The sequence below is a fragment of the Stomoxys calcitrans genome, chromosome 2 (genome assembly GCF_963082655.1).
Source record: "Stomoxys calcitrans chromosome 2, idStoCalc2.1, whole genome shotgun sequence".
Classification (NCBI taxonomy): Eukaryota; Metazoa; Arthropoda; class Insecta; order Diptera; family Muscidae; genus Stomoxys; species Stomoxys calcitrans.
The window spans coordinates 120,042,746-120,067,682 of record NC_081553.1 but is presented as its reverse complement, the minus strand read 5'-3'; the positions used below and the strand labels follow the sequence as shown (position 1 = coordinate 120,067,682).

Below are 24,937 nucleotides of genomic sequence, written 5' to 3'. Positions count from 1 at the left end.
CAATGTAACAAAATGACTGTTAAAACTATTCAGTTGAACGAAAGTGATCTTTATTTTAGATCAAAATAAATATCAAATTAGGTCATGCTCTGACGGAGAAAACCTTGGATGCCCACCACCATGGATACCGTTGCAAATATTACACTAGGAAATTTGGCGAAGTCATGAATCTTATAAAGAAGTAAAACCGGCGGTTCCGTATATAGAGGGGCTAAATCTACTCATAAACCTATCATAGGAATTATTGCTCGTTGTAAAACCACAGGAAAATCTGTACAATAATGCCTTCTTGTTCCTGCACAGATAAAAATAATTTTGGAAAACAACAACTTTGGTTGAAAAAACCACTACGAAAGTTGTTAATTTTCCTGCAACAATTTATTTTGAATCTCAACGACCCGAAGTACAAATTTTTTGTTGAAAGTCACTCTTTGCAAGCCAACATATAACAACAACAACAATATATCCATAATCAGGACAAAAACAATCTACCAGCCCGCTGCATGTATTTTGCTTCGGCTGATGGTGTTCTTATTATTATCTTTGTTTGGCTCGCGCTGTTTTGTCTCGTTCGTTTTACTGCTGGTCTCGGAGTTTTATCTGTCAATCTCTCTAGTATTACCCTTAAAAACAAATTTTAATAATTTTGGTGCCGTAGAAAATTAAACTCATGATGTCATGTTTGGTAGTATTGCACGCATCCACTAGCCTACCGACATCATCTTCTTTATGATAAAATAATCCAATAAGTACTGCTGCACAATAAAAGTGTCTCAATTAATTAAATTAAACACAAGTAAAAAGGCATTAAGTTCGGTCGGGCCGAACTTTGGATACCCACCACCTCGGACATATATGTAAACTCCATTTCGTCACAATCCGGTGAAAATTGGATAACTTAAGCACCCAAATTCGGCACGGACATTGAGTGGTCTAATACATATGTCACAATTCAATTTTGTAGAACAAAATATTGGTCTTTTTGGCAGATATATCCAATTATAAACCGATCTGAAACATATTAAGGTCGGATATCGTGACGCACAGAAAAACTCAATATTTCAAATTTCAGCGAAATTGGGTAATAAATAAAGCTTTTATTGGCTTCAGACCCCTTATCCGCAGATCGGTCTATATGGCAGCTACATCTAAATATTGTCCGATGTCATCCATATTTAGGTTGAGTGTCAGGAGGCTAAAAATAACTCACTGTTTCAAATTTAAGCGAAACCGCTTAAAAAATAAAGCTTGTATGGGCTTCAGACCCTTTATCGGCAGATCGGTCTATATGACAGCTATATCTAAATATAGTCCGATCTGTACCATATTTGAGTCGGATGTTGGGAAGCTTACAACTGCGCACTATTGCAAATATTCAGCGAAATCGGATAAAAAATAAGACTTTTAGGTCCTTCAGACACTTTTTGGGGAGATCGGTCTATATGACAGCTATATCCAAATATGGTCTGATTTGGCCCGTTCAAGAACTTGACCAGCGTGCATCAAAAAGACGTATCTGTGTGATATTTCGATGGGTTGCAAACGGAATGACTAAATGAATATACCCCCTATCCTACGGTGGTGGGAATAAAAAAAAAATAAAATCCAATCTAAAAAAGCCGGGCAATGACAAAGGAAATGCTCCAACATCTCATCATCTTCCCCGCATGCCCTACACATGCTATCACTTGCCGCACCGATTTTACATAGGTGAGCTCGTAGTCCTATGTGTCCCGTTATGATACCAATAGCTATACTGACCTCCTTATTGCTTCCTTTCACGATCAGGATCCTCCCATAGGATTTTTGCCGTCCTACCGACCGCTTCGCTGTACCACAATGTTGCATGCACATTCGTCGCCCACTCATTAAACTCGGACTACGTAGACCCGAAAGGCTTCTGGTTAACCAAGTTTATTGACGGCAGTCCTCTGGCCTTCACCGCCAAGTCGTCGGCCGTTTAATTTTCCCTTACTCCATTATGGCCCGGCACCCAAACGTCGAGGATTTTACCATCCTCACGCATTCCGTGATCGCCCGGATCTCCGCCTGCAGAACCGTATTATGGTTAGGCAGTCTAAAACAGATATCAGTTCCTGGGTTCTCAATGTAAACCCCCAGGCCCACTCTGGCCTCTAGCTTTGATCCATCCGTGTAACATGATCTTCCAGATAGCAATACTAGGGTCCCGTCAATCCAAGACTGTGCCGATGGCAGCAGAGCCTCGCACTCCACTTCGTGGTTTATCTCAGGTATCCAATCGGAAACCTCTTCCCTTCCTTCCAGGTTTCCTATCGTCACCTCGATTATACCGAGATGGTATGAGCTGCTCCCATCCTCAATCCATTCCCCCATCGCCTTAAGTCTCATAGCCGCAGTGGCTGCCTCACACTTAATCTTATATTGCACTTGTTCTCCATAGCAGTCCACTAAACTACTGAGGCGTAAGGTGGAGTCGAGCTAACGACCGTGGAAATTATGTTAGGCGGAATGATTTGATTATTGAAAAGAAATTGCCAGATCAACACATCTTTGGACAAAGAATATAGCAGCCATTGGTATATGTTCCGTTTCGAAAGGTGGATGGACTTTCTATTTCACTACCATCTCTTTGTTCATATCATTCAGTTCTTACTAACACGTCTGTATAATATCTCTATATGAAGACCTTTTTTATAGAAAACCAGTAAGGAAGGGCAAAAGTGGGGCGGCGCCGACTGTATAATACCCTACACCTACCCTATAAGTACAATGTGGGACCTATATCCAATTCTGAACCAATTTTGATGGACCTCGGCGATCAAATCTGATGACAAGAAATCTGATGACAAGAAAAGATTACTGCTGGGTTGCGTCTACAGACCAAATTCATCAATAGATTTTGAAGAATTAATAGAAACTATTGATATAATTTCCATCGAGTACGACAATATAATCGTAGCTGGTGATTTTAATAGCAACTTGCTTGTTGAGCGCTGTCTTGCCGACTCAATGCAAACCCTAGGGCTACTTCCTGTGAATGATTCCGCACCAACTCACTTCACAAGAAGTAACGCGAGTCTGCTAGATGTGTTCTTTGTCAGCCATTTGTCCAAAATATCTCTCTACAATCAGCTAGATGCCCCCGCATTCTCCAAGCATGATTTGCTTTTCGTCACATACCACTTCGAAATTAATCCCACTGTTTGTACATCGACATATCGCGACTTCAAAAACATTGACTGGCCACTTCTGCATCAAAGTTTAGATGAAGTACCTTGGGAAGAGATTTTCTATATGGAAGGTGTTGACGAACAAGTTTCCTTCCTAAATCATAACCTTTGCTCAATTTACGACACATTCGTTCCTGTCAAAGTCATTTATACTAACAGAAAACAACAGCCATGGTTTACTCCTGAAATCAAGCACTTGATCAGCGTTCGAAATTTGGCATATAAAAGATGGAAACGTTATAGACTGCCTACACTGTATGACACGTTTAAATCCGCTAGAAGAGATGTGCTCAAAAAGACTAACGAGTCCAAAAAGCAGTACTATAAAAGGAAATTCGAAAATGCAATTGATAGTAAGCGAAAATGGAAAGAAATAAGGAACATCGGAATTGGATCGAAATCCAATACCAACACTGATTGTCTTTCTATCTCTGACCTAGATGAGATAAATGAAAACTTTTTGAAAATAAATACTGTGGACCCTGGCACAAACACTTATTCTAATATTTCTACAGCACAGATTGAAGACACATTCTCGTTTAGATGTGTTAGTCCCGAAGAAGTCTTACAAAGTTTTGCAACCATAAAGTCTGACGCAATGGGATTTGATGGCATACATCCTAGATTTGCCAAATTGGTACTGCCGAAAATACTTCCATTTGTTACACACATTTATAACAACATTCTTACAAAGTCAACGTTCCCAACAGACTGGAAATTGGCAAAAATTATACCGATACCCAAACAGAATTCAGAGTTCCGTCCGATTGCTATCCTGCCGTTTTTCTCTAAGGCTTTGGAACGTATTATAAATACTCAAATAGATGCCTTCCTGAGTTTCAGAGGTCTTTTGAATGATAGACAATCTGGTTTTCGAACAAAAAGAAACTGCTCTACTGTATTAATTGACGTTGTGGAAGAATTGAGACAAAATATGGATAATAATATGGTATCATTTCTGGTTTTACTGGACCACAGTAAAGCCTTTGACACAGTGAACCATGATATTCTTATCTCGAAGCTTGACAGACTTTTCTTTTTCTCCAAACCGGCCTGTAAACTGATTTCATCATACATTACCGGACGCCGTCAATCCGTCAATGTCGGTGATACAACATCTGCGGCACTTGATGTACCTAGAGGTGTTCCGCAGGGCTCTATCCTTGGTCCCTTACTTTTTTCTGTATACATAAATGATCTACCTGATATTCCAATGCATTGTAATGTGCAAATGTACGCTGACGATGTTCAGCTTTTCTCCAGCGCTAAACCAAATTGCGTACAATCATGTATAAATAATATTAATTGCGATCTGAATGAAATCCAGAACTGGGCGAGTAAAAATAGTCTCTGTCTAAATCCGTCAAAAACTAAACTGATGAAAATTCTAAAACGATCAACCACCCAGATTCCTCCTGTAAGAGCTACTTTGAACAACTCGGTAATAGAAACTGTTGATACATCCTGCAACCTTGGTGTAATATTCAATTCCAAACTGACTTGGACTAATCATATAAACAAAGCTGTTGGTAAAGTTCAAGGAATGCTGCGAAGTTTGTGGTCTGTGCGGACTTCTACACCTTTTCAAGTACGTATGCTTTTAGCGAAATCTTACCTTATACCTACTCTACTTTATGGATGTGAAATTTTCGCAAATTGTGATTCGAGAGACTTCAACAAACTAAAAGTAAGCTACAATAACATTGCTCGCTACATATTTAATAAGAAAAGGAGAGACCGAATTTCTCAATTCGCCCACAAAATATTCGACATTAGTTTCGAAAACCTCCTCAAAGCGAAATGCGTTATTTTACTGCAAAAAATAATCTATCTTAAGCAGCCAAAATATCTTTATGATCATCTCCATTTTGCTCGATCTGGCAGAGGACTAAAAATCATTCTACCACGCTTCCGAACCTCAAACTCTGAAAAACAATTTTTAATCAACAGTATTCGTCTTTGGAACAATTTGCCATCCAACATCCAAACCATAAGTAATGCTACTCTTTTCAAGAAAACAATTTTCAAACACTATATTTAAAGTATAATTCCTAAAAAAATTCTCTTATGATAAATTTTATAATATAATTACTTTTTTATTTATATTTTTCTTAACACATATTCGATGTAATCCATTCCTTAAACCGGCATCGTCACTTATAAGATTTTTATCTTGTGATGTCTGGTATCAATAAACAAACAAACAAACAAAAAAAAATATGTTCAAACTGTAAAAACTACGGTTGACAAATGAAAACATTATGGAAAATAACCCAAAATCTGACGAAAGTATATATGGGAGCTATATCTAGTTCTAAACCGATTCCGAACAAACTTCTCAGATAAAGTGGTAGTCGTAGAGGAAAGCATTGTGCAACATTTTGGCAACATTGGTCAATAAATGCGCTTGCAGTGGCTCTTAAAGTGAAAATCGGGCGATATACATATATGACAGCTATATCTAAATCTGGGCCGATTTCTATGAAATTCACCAGTAATATTGAGAGTCAAGAGAAAATCCCTCTTGCCGAATTTCGATAAAATCGGTTAACAAAAGACCATTTTTTTGCAATATTACTGGAAATAGGGTGAACATATATATGGGAGCTATATCTAAATCTGAACCGATTTTGACCAAACTCTATGTATATTGTGGAATTCATCGAGGAAAGCTTTGTGCAATATTTTGGCAAGAATGGTCAATAAATGTGCTTGCAGTGGCTCTAGGAGTGGAAATCGGGCGATATATACATGTGAGAGCTATATCTAAATCTGTACCGATTTTCATGAAATTCACCAGTAATGTCGAGAGTCATAAGAAAATCCTTCCTGCCAAATTTCGAGAGAATCGGATAACAAATGGCTGTTTTATTGCATTATTACTGAAAATCGGACGAACATATATATGGGAGCTATATCCAGATCTGAACCGATTTTTTTCCAATTTCAATAGGCTTCGTCTCTGGTCCGAAAAACATGCCTGTACCAAATTTGAGGACGATCGGATGAAAACTGCGACCTGTACTTTGTACACAATTTAACATGGACAGACGGACGGACAAACACACAGACGGACATAGCAAAATTGCATCAGAAAGTGATTCTGAGTCGATCGGTATGCTTATCAATGGGGCTATTTCTCTTCCTTTTGGGTGTTACAAATAAATGCACAAAGTTATAATACCCTGTACCACAGTAGTGGTGTAGGGTATAATAAGACCAATTTTAAACAAATCAACGTTACGATCTGAATTCCTGGCTCACTCTAAGTAAAATGGAAAAGAAAGTGCAATGTATTATCCAGGCCTTTGGAAAGTCTAGTTGGGCTTGAAAAAAGGTTTTCTAAGGACATTCCGTCGCTGGGTTAGAAGTCAAATCGGGGAGTCAAATTAGAGGCGAGTAATGTCAGGCTATAAACCGGTGTAAAAGGTTGTAAACTTAAATTGCAACAGATTATACTGCAGTTGATTAGATTCCCTTATTCATGCTTTATATCATTTCGGATCGCTGTTTTTATGTTCAGAGCTTAAACACTGCAAACAGCAGATCAACATCTAACGCAATATTTCATTTTCATTAAATCACATGAATGTGTATCACTACATTAGCTTTAAATGAATTAATCCTTCCATTTGGTCATCTGCAGCTTAAGTAACTGACAGAAAGAAAATTTTCCTGCTTCCACGGACGTCGATGTCACTTTGGTGTCCAATGTAAAAGCCATTAAACAAACAACACATGTATGTGAATCTACTATCGGGTGATTAAGGGCATTATGTTGCGGTGATCACCACAGTACTCATAGCATGGACTGAAATATGCATCATAGTGCCTAGTCAGCTTGTGAGGAGGACTGAATCGTTGTACACTGTGTGGTTTTCCTCAATAGCGAGACAATGCCAAGCAACAACATGAACATTCAAAATATGGCCACAGCCTCTATGGCGAATATTGGTCAGATTTACATTCAGGTCTAACACAATGCTGCGACGCACACACACACACACCCACTCTCCTCCTCCTTTTCGCATTTTTCTTACCTAGGGCTCTATGCTATATCTCCTTTAATAAAGGCCATTTTATATAATGCAGTGATTTACATTTAACACGACATAAATCAGATGGCGTAACCACAGAGCCATAACACACAACACCGAAGGACAACAATCACTTCAGCTACAACAAACAAACACTATGTCCATGGTGTCCATGTTAAGCTGGTTGGCCTAACAAACTGCAGATACTTTTAGTCAATGTTGTTGTAACATTGTTACCATCAAAATGTTGCATGTTGGCCATTTATTTTGAAACCGCATAGAAAACAAATTTCAATATTTTTTCTATCGCATATATAGCGAATGCCACGTTGCCTGATGTTGAACATGTTTGAGTTTAAGCCTTAGATTAAAGTTTATGTTCTTCTGGCCAAGCCAAATTAAACTGATTTAAACTCTTGTTGTATGGTCCAAATATTTTGATTTAAATTTTGCGAAAACATATTTAATTTATAGTTGGCGGTCAAAACAAAATAAATTTACAATTACCTGACATACATATATATCCAAGAAAATTAAATATGCCCACATTAAAAACGGCAACAAAACATTTCATTTAGCATATAAATAAATATCCCAAATTTTATTTATTTCCAAGCCAATTAATAGACAGACACTGCTATTGGAAAAAAAGTTTTCCTTGTTTTTTTCGGTGGTTTTCCAGAACTAAAAAATCTGGGCTGCACCATGTCAACTAGAGCTGTGCACGTGAGTTATGCGTAATCGTGTCACGCGTTAGTCACGTGATTCGTGATAGAGATACAAATCCAATCATGTGATCATGCGTGAATAATTTAAAATTCTTCGTGCGTGAATCACGAAACACGAGATATCACGACTCATAAGAAAATCAGGACTTACGTCTGGTATTCTGTTCTCCATTCAATAAAGTCGTTACAATTTTTAATTGTTCCGCGAGCGAAATTTGACAGGAATAATGTATTTGGATCCATACCAAAATATGTTTTTATACACGCCACCATTAACTATATATATTCTAGATCGTTCCGACATTCTGAGTCGACTAGCGAACTAGTCTGTCGAAATCACGAAAGCGGACGAATGCATAAAGCTAGCCTCTTGAAATTTTGCGCAGATACTTACTATTGATGTAGGTCGTTGGGGATTGCAAATGGGACATATCGGTTCAGATTTGGATATAGCTCCTATATAAACCGATCTCCCAATTTGACTTCTTGAGCCCCTGGAAGCCCCATTTTTTATCCGATTCGGTTGAAATTTTGCACATAGTGTTCTGTTATGACTTCCAATAACTGTGCTTACTACGGCCTAAACAGGTCTATAACCTGATATAGCTCCCACATAAACCGATCTATCGATTTGATTTCTTGAGCCCCCGGAACCGCAATTTTTGTCCGATTTGGCTGACATTTTCCACATAGTGTTTCGTTATGACTTTCAACAACTGTGCCAAGTACAGTCCAAATCGGTCTATAACCTGGTATATATAACTATAATTTTTATACCCACCACAGAAGGATGGGGTATATTCATTTCTTCATTCCGTTTGCAACACATCGAAATATCCGTTTCCGATTCTATAAAGTGTATATATTCTAGATCATCGTAAAAATCTAAGATGATCTAGCCATGTCCGTCACTCTGTCCGTCTGTCTGTTGAAATCACGCTACAGTCTTTACAAATAGAGATATTGAGCTGCAATTTTTCATAGATTCCTTTTGTGTCCATAAGCAGGTTAAGTTCGAAGATGGGCTATATCGGACTATATATTGATATAGCCCTCATATAGACCGATCCGCCGATGTAGGATCTTAGGCCCATAAAACCCGCATTTATTATCCGATTTTGCCAAAATTCGGGACAGTGAGTTGTGTTAGGCCCCTCGACATCCTTCTGTACTATGGCATAGATCGATTCAGATTTGCATATAGCTGTCATATAGACCGATCTCTCCATTTAAGGTTTTGGGCACATAAAAGCTTATTTAATGTCCGATGTCGCCGAAATTTGGGACAGTGGGTCGAGTCAGGCCTTTCGACATCCTTTTTCTATTTGGCTCAGATCGGTCCAGGTTTTCATATAGCTGCCATATAGACCGATCTCTCGATTTAAGATTTTGGTCCCATATAAGTTTCATTTATTGTCGGATTTCACCGTAATTTGGACAGTGATTTGTGTAAGGCTCTTCGCCATTTTTCTGCAACTTAACCCAAATCGGTCCAGATATGGATATAGGTGCCATATAGACCAATATCTCGATTTAAAGTCTTGGCCCCATAAAAGGCGCATTTATAATTCGATTTCACTGAAATTTTATACAGTGAATTATGTTAGGCTTTTCGACATCCGTGCCGTATATAGTTCAGATCGGCTTATTTTTAAATATAGATACTTAAAAGACCAATATTTTGTTGTACACAATTGAACAATGACTTGTACATATAATTAGTTGGTCCAAAACGGAACATATTTAGTTATAGCTGCTATTAGGCATAAGGTATGCATTGTTCACCGGATTTTTACGAAAGGTGGTTTACATATATAACCGAGGTGGTGGGTATCCAAAGTTCGGCCTGGCCGAACTTAACGCCTTTTTACTTGTCTTACTTACTATTGTTTTTGTAGGTCTATATCTTTAACACAGGGCGAAATAAAGTGTGTCAAAGTTGACCACTTTTCATTTCTCCAACCTTCACAGAGCAATAACTTTTGATGTTCTGAACCTGGACGTAGAAAATATAACTTGACGAGATTCAAAGAAATCATGTATAGGTTTATTTTAATATATCACAATTATGAATTGGTTTCTTCACATTCGGGAGCTTACAGCCCGAATCCGAGGATAGCACACTGGCAGCGAGTTAAGACCAATCATTTTTTACGTCCAGTAGTTTGTTGCACTGCGATGGAGAAAATATTCAATATAGGTTAGGTTTAAGTGACAGTCTGCCATCAGACTCACTTAGATATTTTATCCATTGTGATGCCACAGAAACTGAAGAAGGAAGATGCCTTCTCCTACCGTTGAAAAATCCAGATCGCTTTAAAAGCCCAATAACTTGCAAATGTTCAAATCCGCTACATCAGACAGGTTCTCAAAGAAATAAAAGCCTAAAGTGGAACTCCTTCTAACTACTAGTGCGGGACATACACACAGTTCTATAGCTTCTTCTTCTTCGAGTCTTTGCTGGCGACCTGGTCTGTCAGCATGTTGACCTGCCATGACGAACACAATGACTGCGACGTCTGTTCTAGCCAGTGACAGCAAAGCAGTAGACCTCTTCAAGTCTATATTAGGACGCATATCTTTGAAATTCTCACAGCCCCCTCTTTTTGACCATGCATCATTCGTTGTCCTTTGGACCTGGTCTTGAATACTTAGCTTACATGTCGCTAGAGGCATACCCACAGATTCAAGTATCCCTGGAGTGTGTAGGGTAATTCCTAGACTCGCAAGCTCGTCTGCTTTCGAATTCCCTGAGATATCTCTGTGGCCCGGCACCCAGAACAGGTGAATTTTGAACTGTTCAGCCATCTCGTTGAAAGATCTGCGACAGTCGAGGGCGGTTTTTGTGTTCAGAAATACATTCTCCAGGGATTTAATGGCTGGTTGGCTGTCTGAGAAGATATTTATGCCAATCGTCGTAATGACATTATATCTTAGCCATTCCACCACTTTCTTAATTGCAAGGATCTCCGATTGATACATACTGCAGTGGTCGGGTAAACTTTTCGATATGACCATTTCTAGTTCTTTAAAGAACAGCCCAAAGCCCAACTGATCGTTTAGTTTGGAACCATCATGTAAGATTTTATTAGTCTTAAATAAAAACTCATCAAGATTTGACACAGGAATATGAAGTTGTAAAAAAGCCATAATCCATGGTGGCATGGATTGTGAGACATTCCATCCCATAATCCATAGTGACATGGATTATGGGATATCCCATCAATAAAATTTTTATGAGTTTTCTCAACCTTACCTAACCTAGTATCCCCCCTAACCTAACACCTTTCTGTTTGATGTTAGGTTTGTGAGGAATTTTATCTAATTTTCACAAATATATTTCACCCACATTTTAACATTTCGTAAATGCCTTGGGCATCATAACAATACCTCCACATATAACAACAACAAAATAATAATTGTCTATTGAAAATCAAACAAATTTAGTTACCAGAAATCTTTGAAGGCAACCTACAAAGAACATTTAAAATTGTATTATGCAATTTGAAAATTTTGACGGTCTATTAAAATTTCTTATTCTGTTCCCCAGAAAAAACTACCTGAAGGTCATATAAATATCACCTGCTAAAAAAACTGATCCCAAAAAAAAAAACACCAGCTCTCGTTCGTGCAACATTCAACCAAGTAATTATGAACTCATTATGAACAATGTGAAAGCCTTGACTGTTTTTAATAGCCGAACCAAAATTATGAAATTATGAGTGCTCTTTTTTAATGTGCCCACGAAATAATTGTAGCAAAATATTAAACCAAGGTCACAGAGGTTATCACCGGTAGGCGAGTATGTGCACTAGTGACCTGTTGTTGAAGGGACAATAAAAATATGACCACGCACAGGTTATTTTTTAATTACAGCTGCAGTTTGCAAAGATCTGGCACAACTAACCAACCAAAGCTGGGAGTATGATTATGCTATGCATGAACAACGTCTGTTGCCATTTTTGCAGGAACCATCTTTTTATGGTACTGCTTTGCTCAGGATTGACCTTCAGCACTCGGGAATTTCCTTGAGGTGTTTTTAATGTTTTTTTTTAACATTGGTAGAGTTAGGCTTTGAGCGCATTCTTGCATAGTTTGTGTGTTTGAAGGACATGCACCCAGAATATGTTAAACGGTTTTTTATGACCATAACCGTGAAGATTTCAATTTGAGTTTTTTGTCCGTATTCTGAGCATCTTGAAGGTTTTTATTTTTTTTTTATTTTGAAAATTATGATTTATGGCCATCCTTTGCAGAGGTCGCTTTTTAAACGCTCTCCGTTGATTTTTTTAGACAAAAGTGTGCAAAATTTTCAATTCAACTCAGATGTTTTGGGTTAAAAAAGGTCCACAAAAACACATTTTAACCGTGTGTTTTGGAAAAAATTTTGCTGCTGTTTTGTAAACAAAACTCAGTGTGAATTCTTCGCCGGGATTGTATAGACGTGGTTTTTTTGAGAAGATAAGGATTCGAAAAACGGGTAAACGGATAAGAGAGCATGTGTTTTGCAGACTTTAAAAAATAGATAAAATTTTACATAAAAAGAGAACATTCTAAAAATTGAGTAGAATCTAAAAAACTGATCATATGTGTTGTATAAACTATTCATATAGACATTTCTTATAAAAAATCAATAAAAAATGTATGCGTCTCAGACAAAACCTTCGAGGCCTTTATAAAAAATCATTAGAAAGATAAAATACTTCTTACATCTGTGCTGTTTTAAAGTGTTATTGATATAATACATACGAAGTTATTCAATTCATTGAAATCAAGAAAACAAAGCCTTATATAACGTTAAAACAATCTTGGTTGTCTACGCAAATAAAGTTGGCTCTAAATCACTTAGTTGAAATAATGGCTATATCAAAGGTTATAAATGTGCGTATGTGTTTTACGATATGGATTTTGTAAGAACTACAATATTAATGACAATGAAAAAATTAACTTCGACTCACTTACGGGAGCAAAACGTGAAAATGAATCTACATCTATCTAATACTAAAATTTATGTGCGCTATACTTGGTAAACAGAAAAAATATATAAACCCAAAGACTTTGCTGTTGTTAGTAAACGGCAGGGCCGAACTTTGGATACCCTCTACCTCGGGTATATCTGTAAACCAGCTTTCGTCATAATCCGATGAAAAATTCATAATTTATGCCCCCATAACAGCTATATCGGAATATGGTCCGATTTGAGCCAACATCGGCACGGTCATTGAGTGAACTAATAAGCACAAGTAATTGTTCAATTTTGTACAACAAAATATTGATCTTTTTGGTGGCTATGTCCACATATTGGCCAATCTGAACTATACACGACACGGATGTCGAAAAGCCAAACATAAGTCACTGTATCAAATTTCAGCGAAATCGCATTATAAATGTGCCTTTTATGGGGCCAAGACTATACATCGAGCTATTTATCTATATAGCAGCTATACTCAAATCTGATCCGATCAAATTCAAGAGAGAAGTCGAAGGACCAAACACAACTCACTGTTCCAAATTTCAGCAAAATCTGACAATATATACTCCTTTTATGGCCCCAAGACCTTAAATCAAGAGATTTGTCTATATGGTAGCTATATCCAATTCTGGACCAATCAGTGCCATATTCCAGGAAGATGTCTAGGGGCCTAACTTAACTTCGACGACATCGGGCAATAAATGCGCCTTTAATGGGCCCAAAACCTTAAATCGAGAGAACAGTCTATATGGCAGCTATATCCAAATCTGGACCAATCTGAGCCAAATTGAAGAGGGATGTTGAAGGGATTTACACAACTCACTGTCCCAAATTTCAGCAAAAATTGTATAAGAAATGTGGCTTTTATGGGCCTAAGACTCTAAATCGGCGGATCGTTCTTTAAGGTAGCTATATCCAAATCTGGACCGATCTTGGCCAAATTGAAGATAGATATCGAAAGGCCTAACCCAACATACGGTCCCAAATTTCGCCGAAATCGGCCAATAAATGCGGTCTTTGGGCCCAAAATCATAAATCGAGAAATCGGTCTATATGACAGCTATGTCCAAATCTGAACCGATCTTGGCCAAATTAAAGAAGGATGTCGAAGGGCTTAATGCAACTCACTGCTCGAAATTTTGGCAAAATCGGATAATAAAAGTGTCTTTTATGAGCCTAAGACCTTAAATCGGCGGATCGGTCTATATGGGGGCTATATCAAGATATAGTCCGATATAGCCCATCTTCGAACTTAACCTGCTTATGGACAAAAAAGTATCTGTGTCAAGTTTCATCCCAATATCTCTATTTTTAAATACTGTAGTTTGATTTCAACAGGCAGACGGACATGGCCAGCCATTATTATAGGGTCGGAGATGGATATTTCAAAGTGTTGCAAACGGAATGATAAAATGAATATACCCCATCCTTCGGTGTTGGGAATAAAATTAAAAGGTAAGATCGTGTAGATATTAATTCATCCCATGCCATTATCGACATATTGTCTTGTTGTGCGCTCTACTTACTAAACAAAATTAAAGTTAAACCTGTAAGGAAAGGCAAAAGTTAGGCGGTGCCGACTGTATAATACCCTCCACGTACCCTTTAAGTACTAAGTAGGAGCTATATCTAATTCTTAATCAATTTTGATGGACCTCGGTGGATGTTTTCAGATGGGTTTTTAAAAAATCCGCATCGGATTTCGAGCAACTATGTTCAAACTGTAATAACTACGGCTGATAAGTGATAACATTGTTGCAAATTACCTAAAATCTGACGAACATATATATGTGAGCTATATCTAAATCTGAACCGATTTTGAGCAAACTTTTTAGATATTATGGTTGTCATCGAGGAAAGCGTTGTGCAAAATTTTGGCAAGATTGGTCAATAAATGCGTTTGCAGCAGCTCTTGGAGTGTTCATCGGGCGATATAAATATATGACCGCTATATCTAAATCTGGGCCGATTTCTATGAAATTCACTAGTAGTGTCAAAAGTCACAAGAAAACCCTTCCTTCCAAATTTCAAAAGAACCGGTTGACAAACGAGCACTTTGTTGCAATATTTCTCAAAATCGGACGAACATATATATAAGAATTATACCTAAATCTAAACCGATTTCGAGCAAACTTCTCAGATACTGCGGCAGTCGTCGAGGAAAGCGTTTAGCAAAATTTTGGCAGGATGGGTCGGTAAATGCGCTTGTTGTGATTCTAGAAGTAAAAATCGGATGATATATATACATGAAATTTCCATGCAATTCACAAGTAATGTCGAGAGTCAAGAGTAAATACTTACTATCAAATTTCGAGAGAATCGGTTAACAAATGACCATTTTATTGCAATATTATTGGAAATCAAACGAACATATATATGGGAGCTATATCTAAATCTGAACCAATTCCGAGCAAACCCTATAGACATTGAGGAAGTCGTCAAGGAAAGCGTTGTACAAATTTTTGGGAAGATTGGTCAATAAATGCGCTTGCATTGGATCTAGGAGTGAAAATCGGGCCATATATATATATATATATATATATATATATATATATATATATATATATATATATATATATATATATATATATATATATATATATATATATATATATATATATATGACAGCAATATCTAAATCTGTACCGATTTTCATGAAATTCGCCAGTTATGTCGTAAGAAAATCTTGCTTGCCAAATTTCAAAACAAATGACCATTTAATTGCATTATTACTGAAAATCGGACAAACATATATATGGGAGCTGTATCAAAATCTGAACCGATTTTTTTCAATTTCAATAGGCTTCGTCAATAGGCCAAAAAAATGCCTGTATAAAATTTTAAGACGATCGAATAAAAACTGCGACCTGTCCTTTGTACAAAAACGTGGACAGACGGATATAACCAAATCGAATCTGAATCGATCGGTATACTTATCAATGGGTCTATCTCTCTTCCTTCTGGATGTTACAAACAAATGCACTAAGTTTACCCTATGCCGCAGAAGTAGTGTAGGTTAAAAAAAGTAGGGGTGTCTTAATTATTTTCACAGTAACAGAAGCATAGTGACCATTTTTTTGATTTAAAAAAAAAAGTTATGTTCATAAAACAAGTGAACATTTTCATAGAGCTTAACAGAAATTGTATACCAACTTTGGAAATTTTTATACCCACCACCATAATATGGTGGTACACTAATCTTGTCATTCCGTTTGTAACACCTCGAAATATTCATATAATACCCCATTACTTTACTTTTATTGGCTATGACAGCATATTTGATCCACTAGCCGAACGTAGAATAGCGTTCCAAGCGCCTCGATCTTCTGCGCTCATTCTAAAATCTCTGACACCAAGTTTCGAGGTGTCTCCCACCACTTGATCTTTCCATCGGGCTTTTGGTCTTCCCGGTTTGCGTGTACCACCGTGTTTGCCTTCGAAAAACTTATTTGCTGGAGCTTCTTCATCCATTCTGACAACATTACCTAGCCAACGCAGCCGATATATTTTGTTGCGAGTAACTATACTATCGTCGTCATACAGCTCGTGGTTCATACTTCGCCTATATTCTCCATTAACGCAAACTGGCCCATATATTTTTTTTACGAAGAATCTTTCTCTCAAATACTCCAAGCACTGCCTCATCTGCTTTCACAAGTACCCATGCCTCAGAACCATATAACAGTACGGGTAGTATCAGTGTCTTGTATAGTGTAATCCTCGTCTGTCGAGAGGTGGCCTTGTTTCTAAACTGCTTACTTAGTCCAAAGTAACATCTGTTTGCCAGTATTATTCTCCGCTTAATCTCAAAACTGGTGTCATTCGTTTCGGTTACGGCGGTGCCGAGGAAGACAAGGTGTTCCAGTCTCCGACTAACCACAAATCCGCAGCCAAATTCATGGCTCGTGTTATGGCAGCTATAGTATAGATCGACACCGTTTGGTGTTGTAGTGACGCCATTCGCTGTCCATCGCTCTTCCTGTAAGGCGGTAATATCTGCCTTGTACTTCTCTAATAAATCCGCCAGCGCGTATACTGCTCCTTCTCGATAAAGATTGCTGACATTTCAGGTGCAGATCCGCAAATCATGTTCCTTTTGTCGTTTGCCTGGGTCGTCAACTTTGGGGCGGTCCGTTTTTACTACTCCTTTGTTTCTCATAGTAGTTCTCATAGTTTGCCGGGGCGGGTTACTGGCCCAGCGCCCCAACCGCATGGGTTTTGTGGAATTGCACATATATTCCACGTTGTGGCGAGCCACTTGCTCCAAGATCCGACGCTCGCCCCCAGCCGCTCCTAACCTGGGAACAGACGCTGATTTTGGCCATTGGCTATTTGAAGGCGCCGATAACTCGCCTTGTCATCTCGAGTATCATTGGCACTCAGTATTTAAATAAGAGCCAGTGCCACCTGACTCCTCACTTAGACTCTCGAAAATCGCTGACTGCCCGCGGCCGCATTTGCAGCTACTCCGCATAAAAACGGAGCTTTCCACCATCCACAACCTGTGGACGCCCCCGGTAGCTTTCAGCTAAGCTTCCCGTGATAACGATGGACACCACACAAGTCGGAGCTCAAAGTTCCAGCCTGTGTGGTGCTCATAGTTATCCCGTGTCGGCCGGGGATATATACTTAAGACCCCATAAAGTATATATATTCTTGATCGTCTCGACGTTTTCAGTCGATCTAGTCATGTCCATCCGTCCGTCCGTCTGTCGAAATCACGATAGCAGTCGAACGCGTGAAGCTAGCCACTTGAAATTTTGCACAGATACGTAATATTAATGCAGGTCATCGGTTCAGATTTGGATATAGCTCCCATATAAACCGGTCTCCCGAGTTGACTTCATGAGCCTCTGGAGTCCGCAATTTTCCGATTTGGCTGAAATTTTGCATGCGGTGTTCTGTTACGACTTCCAACAACTGTGCCAAGTACGGTTCAAATCGGTCTATAACCTGATGTAGCTCCCATATAAACCCATCTCCCTACTTGACTTCTTGAGTCCTTACAAGTCGCAATTTTTGAACGATTTGGCTGAAATTTTGCATGCGGTATGCTGTTGCGACTTCCAAAAGCTGTGCCAAATATGTTCTAAATCAGTCTATAACCTGATATTGCACCCGTGTAAACCGGTCTGTCGATCATCCTTGTTCGGTTCCTAGAAACTTTAGATTTTGCCCTTCAACTAAATTTATACTGTATAAATTTTTAACAGAATCCATGGTGGTGGGTTCCTAAGATTCATCCCGACCAAACTTAGCACGCTTTTACTTGTTTTACAGTATGATACAATACCCGTGTCTTTAGTGCGTGTCTCCCGAAAAGCTTCGGACTCACCAAGTATACCAATGGCAGTCACCTGGCCCCTTCGGATCAAACTTTGTGGGATCAAAATGAGTACTTTGATGTATTGTTAACGGAATGACAAAATGAATAACCCCCTGTCCGTCGGTGGTGGGTATAGGCAAATACATTTTTTATTTGCCTCGCGGGAAAATAATTTTTGACTATAAACACTTTGTTTAGTATAAATTTCGTTTTTTTTTTTTTCTGTGAAAAAGAAGGAAACTTTGTGTTTATGTGAAGATAATGCCATAAAATAAACAACAAAACGTAATAAATGTCCAAAATTAAAGATCAAAGCATTTTATGAACTATTGAATTGTTATTTTAATGATCATGAAATGGGCCTTATAGTATATTCTATAATTGTTTACGTAACAAAACATTGCATAAACATAATTATTAAAAAAAAATGGTTTAGCGCCACGTGTGATAGTGTTGTTAATATTAAAAAGCTAAAACCATACAAAAGAAGGAAACATGTGTGTGGTTGCAATAAAAAAGAGCACCTGGCTTCACACTGCACGCTAGTGCTACGGAATTTAATTCAAAATTTTTTTTAATTACATTTTTATTACCTTCGCAATAGTGAAAGATGATTGTGGTCGAATTTCTACATAAGGAAACTGATATATTGGGTTGCCCAAAAAGTAATTGCGGATTTTTCATATAGTCGGCGTTGACAAATTTTTTCACAGCTTGTGACTCTGTAATTGTATTCTTTCTTCTGTCAGTTATCAGCTGTTACTTTTAGCTTGCTTCAGAAAAAAAGTGTAAAAAAAGTATATTTGATTAAAGTTCATTCTAAATTTTATTAAAAATGCATTTACTTTCTTTTAAAAAATCCGCAATAACTTTTTGGGCAACCCAATATGTCAACGAGATTATGCGACGAGCTCTGAGGACTAGACTCAAACGTATCTTTTTATACCCACCACCGAAGGATAGGGGTATTTTCATTTTGTCATTCCGTTAACAACACATCGAAATATCCATTGCTTTGCCCCCCAATACCTTTCATTTAAGCCCCACATTGACATGGTCGGTAAATATGCCCGATTTAGGGGTGTTTTGGGGGGTGGGTGGTCCCCCAACCACTAAGCCATGAAAATATATCAGCAACGTGCTCTATTCTCATATATTTGAACCCCATATTGCCATTGGCCTCAAAATTGGATATCAAATTCGTTTTCTGATCTCAAATACCATTCACTTAAATCCCTTATTGAAAAAGCCAGCAAATATGTCCGGTTTGGATATCGAGCTCCACAATCTTGAAGACCCAAATTGTCTTGGTGAGCAAATACGTCCTACTTGGGGCTTGTTATGGTGTTGGGTCGTCCTCTAGACAGTTGGTCCCGAATGTTGATGTCAGATTCATGGTCTACTCCCAAATACCCTTCATTTGAGCTCCATTTTTCCATAGTCGGCAACCATGACCCCTTTGGGGGGTGTTTTGGGGGATGGGATGGCCACTCAGTGACTTGGCTTTGAAAATATATGTCAGATTGGTGTTCTACTCTAAAATACCTCTTATTTGAGCCTCATATTGCAATGGCTAGCAAATACTGTCTATTTGGTTGGTGTTGTGGGGGTGGGGTGGCCCCATAAACACTTTTCTCGAACATTGATATCAGATTCGTGCTTTACTTCCAAAGACCATTAATTTAAGCCCCATATTGCTTTGGTCGTAAATTTGTCTTCTTTGGGGATGTTCTCGGGCGGACCCTCAAACACTTGCTCCCATATCTGGATATCAGATTTGTGTGTGTGGGGCTTTTATTTAAGCCCCATATTGCAATGGTCAGTAAATAAGTCCTGTTTGGCGGGTGTTTTGGGGAAGGGGTGGACCCCCAGAAACTTTGTCGCAAATTTGGATATCACATTCGCAAATACCTTTCATTTGAGTCCCATATTGCCATGGTAGGTAAATATGTCCGATTTAGGGGTGTTTTGAGGGTTGGAGTGGTCCCCCAAACACTTGGTCCGACAATTGGATATCAGATACGTTCTCTAATCTAAAATACCTTTCATTTGAGTCCCATATTGTCGTGATTGATGTATATATATATTTGGTAGGTTTTGAGGCGGGGCGCCCATCCAGGCCCAGATCGGTCCAGATTTGGATGTAGCTGCCATATAGACCGATACACCGATTTAGGGTCTTAGGCGCATAAAGGCCACATTAATTATCTGATTTTGCTAAAATTTGGGACAGTGGGTTGTGTTAGGCCCTTCGACGTGTTTCTTCAATGTGGTCCTGATCGCTTCAGATTTGAATATAGCTGCCATATAGAACGATCTCTCGATTTAAGGTTTTGAACCCATAAAATGCGTATTTATTGTCTGATGTCGCCGAAATTTCAGACATTTAAGACCCTTGACATACTTCTGCAATATGACATATAGACCGATCTCTCGGTCTTAGGTTTTGGGCCATAAAAGGCGCATTTATTGTCCGATATCGCTGAAATTTGAGGAAGTGAGTTGTGTTAGGATCTTCGACAGCCTTCTCAATTTTTCCCAGATCAGTCCAGATTTTGATATAGCTGCCATATAGATCGATACCTAGATTTAGACCGATACCTCCGATGTCGCCGAAATTTGGGACAGTGACATACTTCTGCAATATGGCACAGATCGGTCCAGATTTGGATATAGGTGCCATGTAGACTGATGTCTCGATTTAAAGTCTTGGCCCAAAAGGCGCATTTATAATCCGATTTCACTGAAATTTGACACAGTGACTTATATTAGGGTTTTCGACATCCGTGTCATATATGGTTTAGATCGGTTCATCTGTCTGTTGAAATCACGCTACAATCTTTAATAATAGAGATATTGAGCTGAAATTTTGCACAGTTTCTTTTTTTGACAATAAGCAGGTCAAGTTCGAAGATGAGCTATATCGGTCTAAATCTTGATATAGCCCCCATATGGACGAATCCGCCGATTTAGGGTCTTAGGCCCATAAAAGCCACATTTATTATCCGATTTTGCTGAAATTCGAGACAGTTAGTTGTGTTAGGGCCTTCAATATCCCTCTTCAATTTGGATCAGATCGGTCCAGATTTGGATATATCTGCCATATATACAGCTATCTCGATTGAAAGTATTGGCCCCATAAAAGGCGCATTTCTATTCCGATTTTACTGAAATTTGACACGGAGACTTATGTTAAGCTTTTTTTTATTTTTTTTATTTTTAGATATAGCTACTAGAGAGATCAATATTTTGTTATACAAAATTGAACAATGACTTGTACTTATTAGAATTTGGTCAAAAATTGGAACATATTTCGATATGGCTGCTATGGGGCATAAGGTATGCATTTTTCACCGGATTTTGACGGAAGGTGTATTATATATACACCCCAGGGTGGTGGGTATCCAAAGTTCAGGCCGGCCGAACTTAACGCCTTTTTACTTGCTGCTACCTTAATCTCGAATAGACATTCATTTAGGTTGCCCTATATACCGCATTCTTCGCTTCAGCGGCACAACCCAACAGCTGATAGTAAAATATGTTTTTGGGGAGGCCTTTCGCACTACAAAAATTTTGGGTGCTTTCCAAAGAAGAAGCAGTGTTCACGCAACAAAAAAAAAACACCATTGAACTCACTGGCTTATTAAAATAATTCTCCCTTTAATCTTTAAAAGATTCATATATCTCAGGTTGTTGTATGTGAAAATATATACATTCACTTATCCCACGATTATGACTATAAAAAATATTTTATCATATTTAATGACCATGACCTATAGCTATTTTGTGGATTTCACAACAGGTCAACACATTGAAGAAAAATACGAGTGTTCCCTTCATAACCTGTTCAAATCTCTCATAAAGATTTCAGACCCCTATTATTCTTTTCAACAGTAGCGATAACAGATGGATATTTACACATAATAAAAATTATGCAGTATTTTAGCGCTGATTATTTTTACGATCAATAAAAATCTCATAAAATGGAAATATCAGACATAGGAAGAGAAAGAGAGCGAGCCACATACAATACCGACTACCTGGTCAGATAAGGCCGAATGCGGAAGTTATGCAACTTCCTGTAGACAAATCTAAGGGAGATTTTGCTTGCTTGCCTCAGATGGGTTGAATTGGAAGGGTAGCTCTGCATCATCTCTACTCAAAGTAAGCAATAGTCTGGCACAAATATCATGAACGAATGTCTGATTTAGTGGCTATGATGATATTTCCACAACTTAGACACTATTCGTCTTCCTTTTTATTTGACGGCAAATGCCAAATGCTATAGCTCTCAAATAGTCTACACCAAAACGATGAGAATTCCCATCAAAATGTCGTAAAAATGGAATTGTTGTTATGAATTGTTCGAGGAAATTAAATAAACTGCTCGCTTTGTGGTGTTATTTGTTTACCGACTTTTACGACCATTTAGACACCTTATTTAGCCACTCGACTGATGATGGTGTTGTTGTTGTTGTCGTTCATTATTTAGCTGTTAATTTTATGTCTGTAGTACTTGAGGGCGGCCAGACCTTTGAGGCCCCCAGAGGCAAAGGTTTGACGGATTATTTCAATTTTATTTCGTTTTTATGGTGCAGCAGTAATTTGATGTTTGTTTTATGACTGTAGTTAATGTTCAGAAATTTGTGGTTTCACGCCGATTCTTTGCTTGTTTTGAATTCCAACTGTTTCGGCCTCTCTCTCTCACTCTGTCTGTCAATGTGGCAGCAATAACATGGTTCGTATATGTTTAAAATGTCGTAAAAACAATAAAACGATCGTAAAATGAATTGGTCTTTATGAACTCCCTGGTCGGAAGGACGGACAGACAGACACAAGTGAACAACTGATTTATTTTGAAATACAGGTTTTGTTTATTCCATACAGCATCTTTCATTCCTATCGATGCCTTGATGCAACTGCGAAGAGAAAAGGTGGCAATGATGCCCCATAGCATGTACAGTTGAGACCATGAACGATGGTTTGATTTCGTTATAAATATAATGACATGTTTTTGTATAGGAATTATTACATTTTTTTATAGCCACATCACGTACTACGATTGTGGTCAAGAAGATTTGGCTTTTCTCTTTGTGTTGCGGAGAAAATGTGATATGATTAAAGAAACTTGATATCCTTTGGAGAACTCAAAGAGAAACTCATATGAGAAGAACAATTGTGAGTAAAAAAGGCGTGGTAGATGTTTTCATCAGGGGCGGTCAACGTTATGTTAGGTTGAAAAGGGGGTCCAGCTATTAATCCGCCCCATGCCACTATGGACATACACCTAAGCCAGTAAACAGCTTGTTGTGCGCTCTAAAAACTATAAAGTAACCTCTAACAAGTAAAAAGGCGTTAAGTTCGGCCGGGCCGAACTTTGGATACCCACCCACTCGGGTATATATGTAAACCACCTTTCATCAAAATCTGGTGAAAATTGCATACCTTATTTTCCATAGCAGTTATATCGAAATATGATCCGATTTAGACTAAATTCTAATAACTACAAGTCACTGTTCAATTGCGTATAACAAAATATTGATCTTTTTAGTAGCTAAAATCAGATTTCGGCGAAATCGGACAATAAATGCGCCTTTTATGGACCCAAAACTTTAAATCGAGAGATCGGTCTATATGGCAGCTATATTCAAATCTGGGCCGATCTGTGCTATATTGCAGATGTTGATATACATCTTAACTTAACTCTCTTTCCCAAATTTCGGCAAAGTCGGACAATAAATGTGGCTTTTATGGGCCTAAGACCCTAAATCGGAGGATCGGTCTATATGTCAGCTATATCCAACTCTGGACCGATCTGGACCAAATCGACGAAGAATGTCGAAGGGCCTTACACAACTCACTGTCCCAAATTTCAGCGACATCGGACAATAAATGCCCCTTTTATGGGCCTAAAACCGAGAGATCGGTCTATATGGCAGCTATATCCAAATCCGAACCGATCTGTGCCATATTGCAGATGTATATCAAGGGGCTTAACTTAACTCTCTGTCCCAAATTTCAGCAAAATCGGATAATAAGAATGGCTTTTATGGGGCTAAGACCCTAAATCGGAGGATCGGCCTATATGGCAGCTATATCCAAATCTGGACCGATCTGAGCCAAATTGACGAAGGATGTAGAAGGGCCTTACACAACTCATTGTCTTAAATTTCAGCAAAATCGGATAATAAATGTGGCTTTTATGGGCCTAAGACCCTAAATCGGCGGATCAGTCTATATGGGGGCTATATCAAGACATAGTCCATCTTCGAACTTAACCCTTTTATGGCAAAGAAAAGAATGTGTGCAAAATTTCAGCCCAATATCTCTATTTTTAAAGACTATAGCGTGATTTCAACAGACAGACGGGCGGACATATCTAGATCGTCATGGATTTTTACGCTGATCAAGAATATATATACTTTATAGGGTCGGAAATGGATATTTCGATGTGTTGCAAACGGAATGACAAAATGTATATACCCCCATCCTTCGGTGGTGGGTATAAAAAGAAAATTTTAAGTTAGGACTTCCGAGCTACTTACAAAATCCTTAATTATTTTCAATACCACTCCCCTAAGTTGGTTCATGTCTGGTATTGTGTCCCCACCTATGTGCCGGTATCTGTTAGACGCAAAAGCCGGGAAATGACAAAGAAAATG

General features: G+C 38.3%; 1 protein-coding gene across 1 annotated transcript in view; it reads left to right on the top strand.

Annotated features, from left to right (window-relative positions):
* The window catches only part of LOC131994740 (uncharacterized), a 95,425-nt gene that overhangs the window by 58,276 nt on the left and 12,212 nt on the right, over positions 1-24,937 (top strand). Inside the window, exon 3 of the mRNA XM_059361606.1 lies at positions 2,879-4,765. Coding sequence (XP_059217589.1) covers positions 2,879-4,765 — 1,887 coding nt within the window. The remainder of the gene's footprint in view (positions 1-2,878; positions 4,766-24,937) is intronic.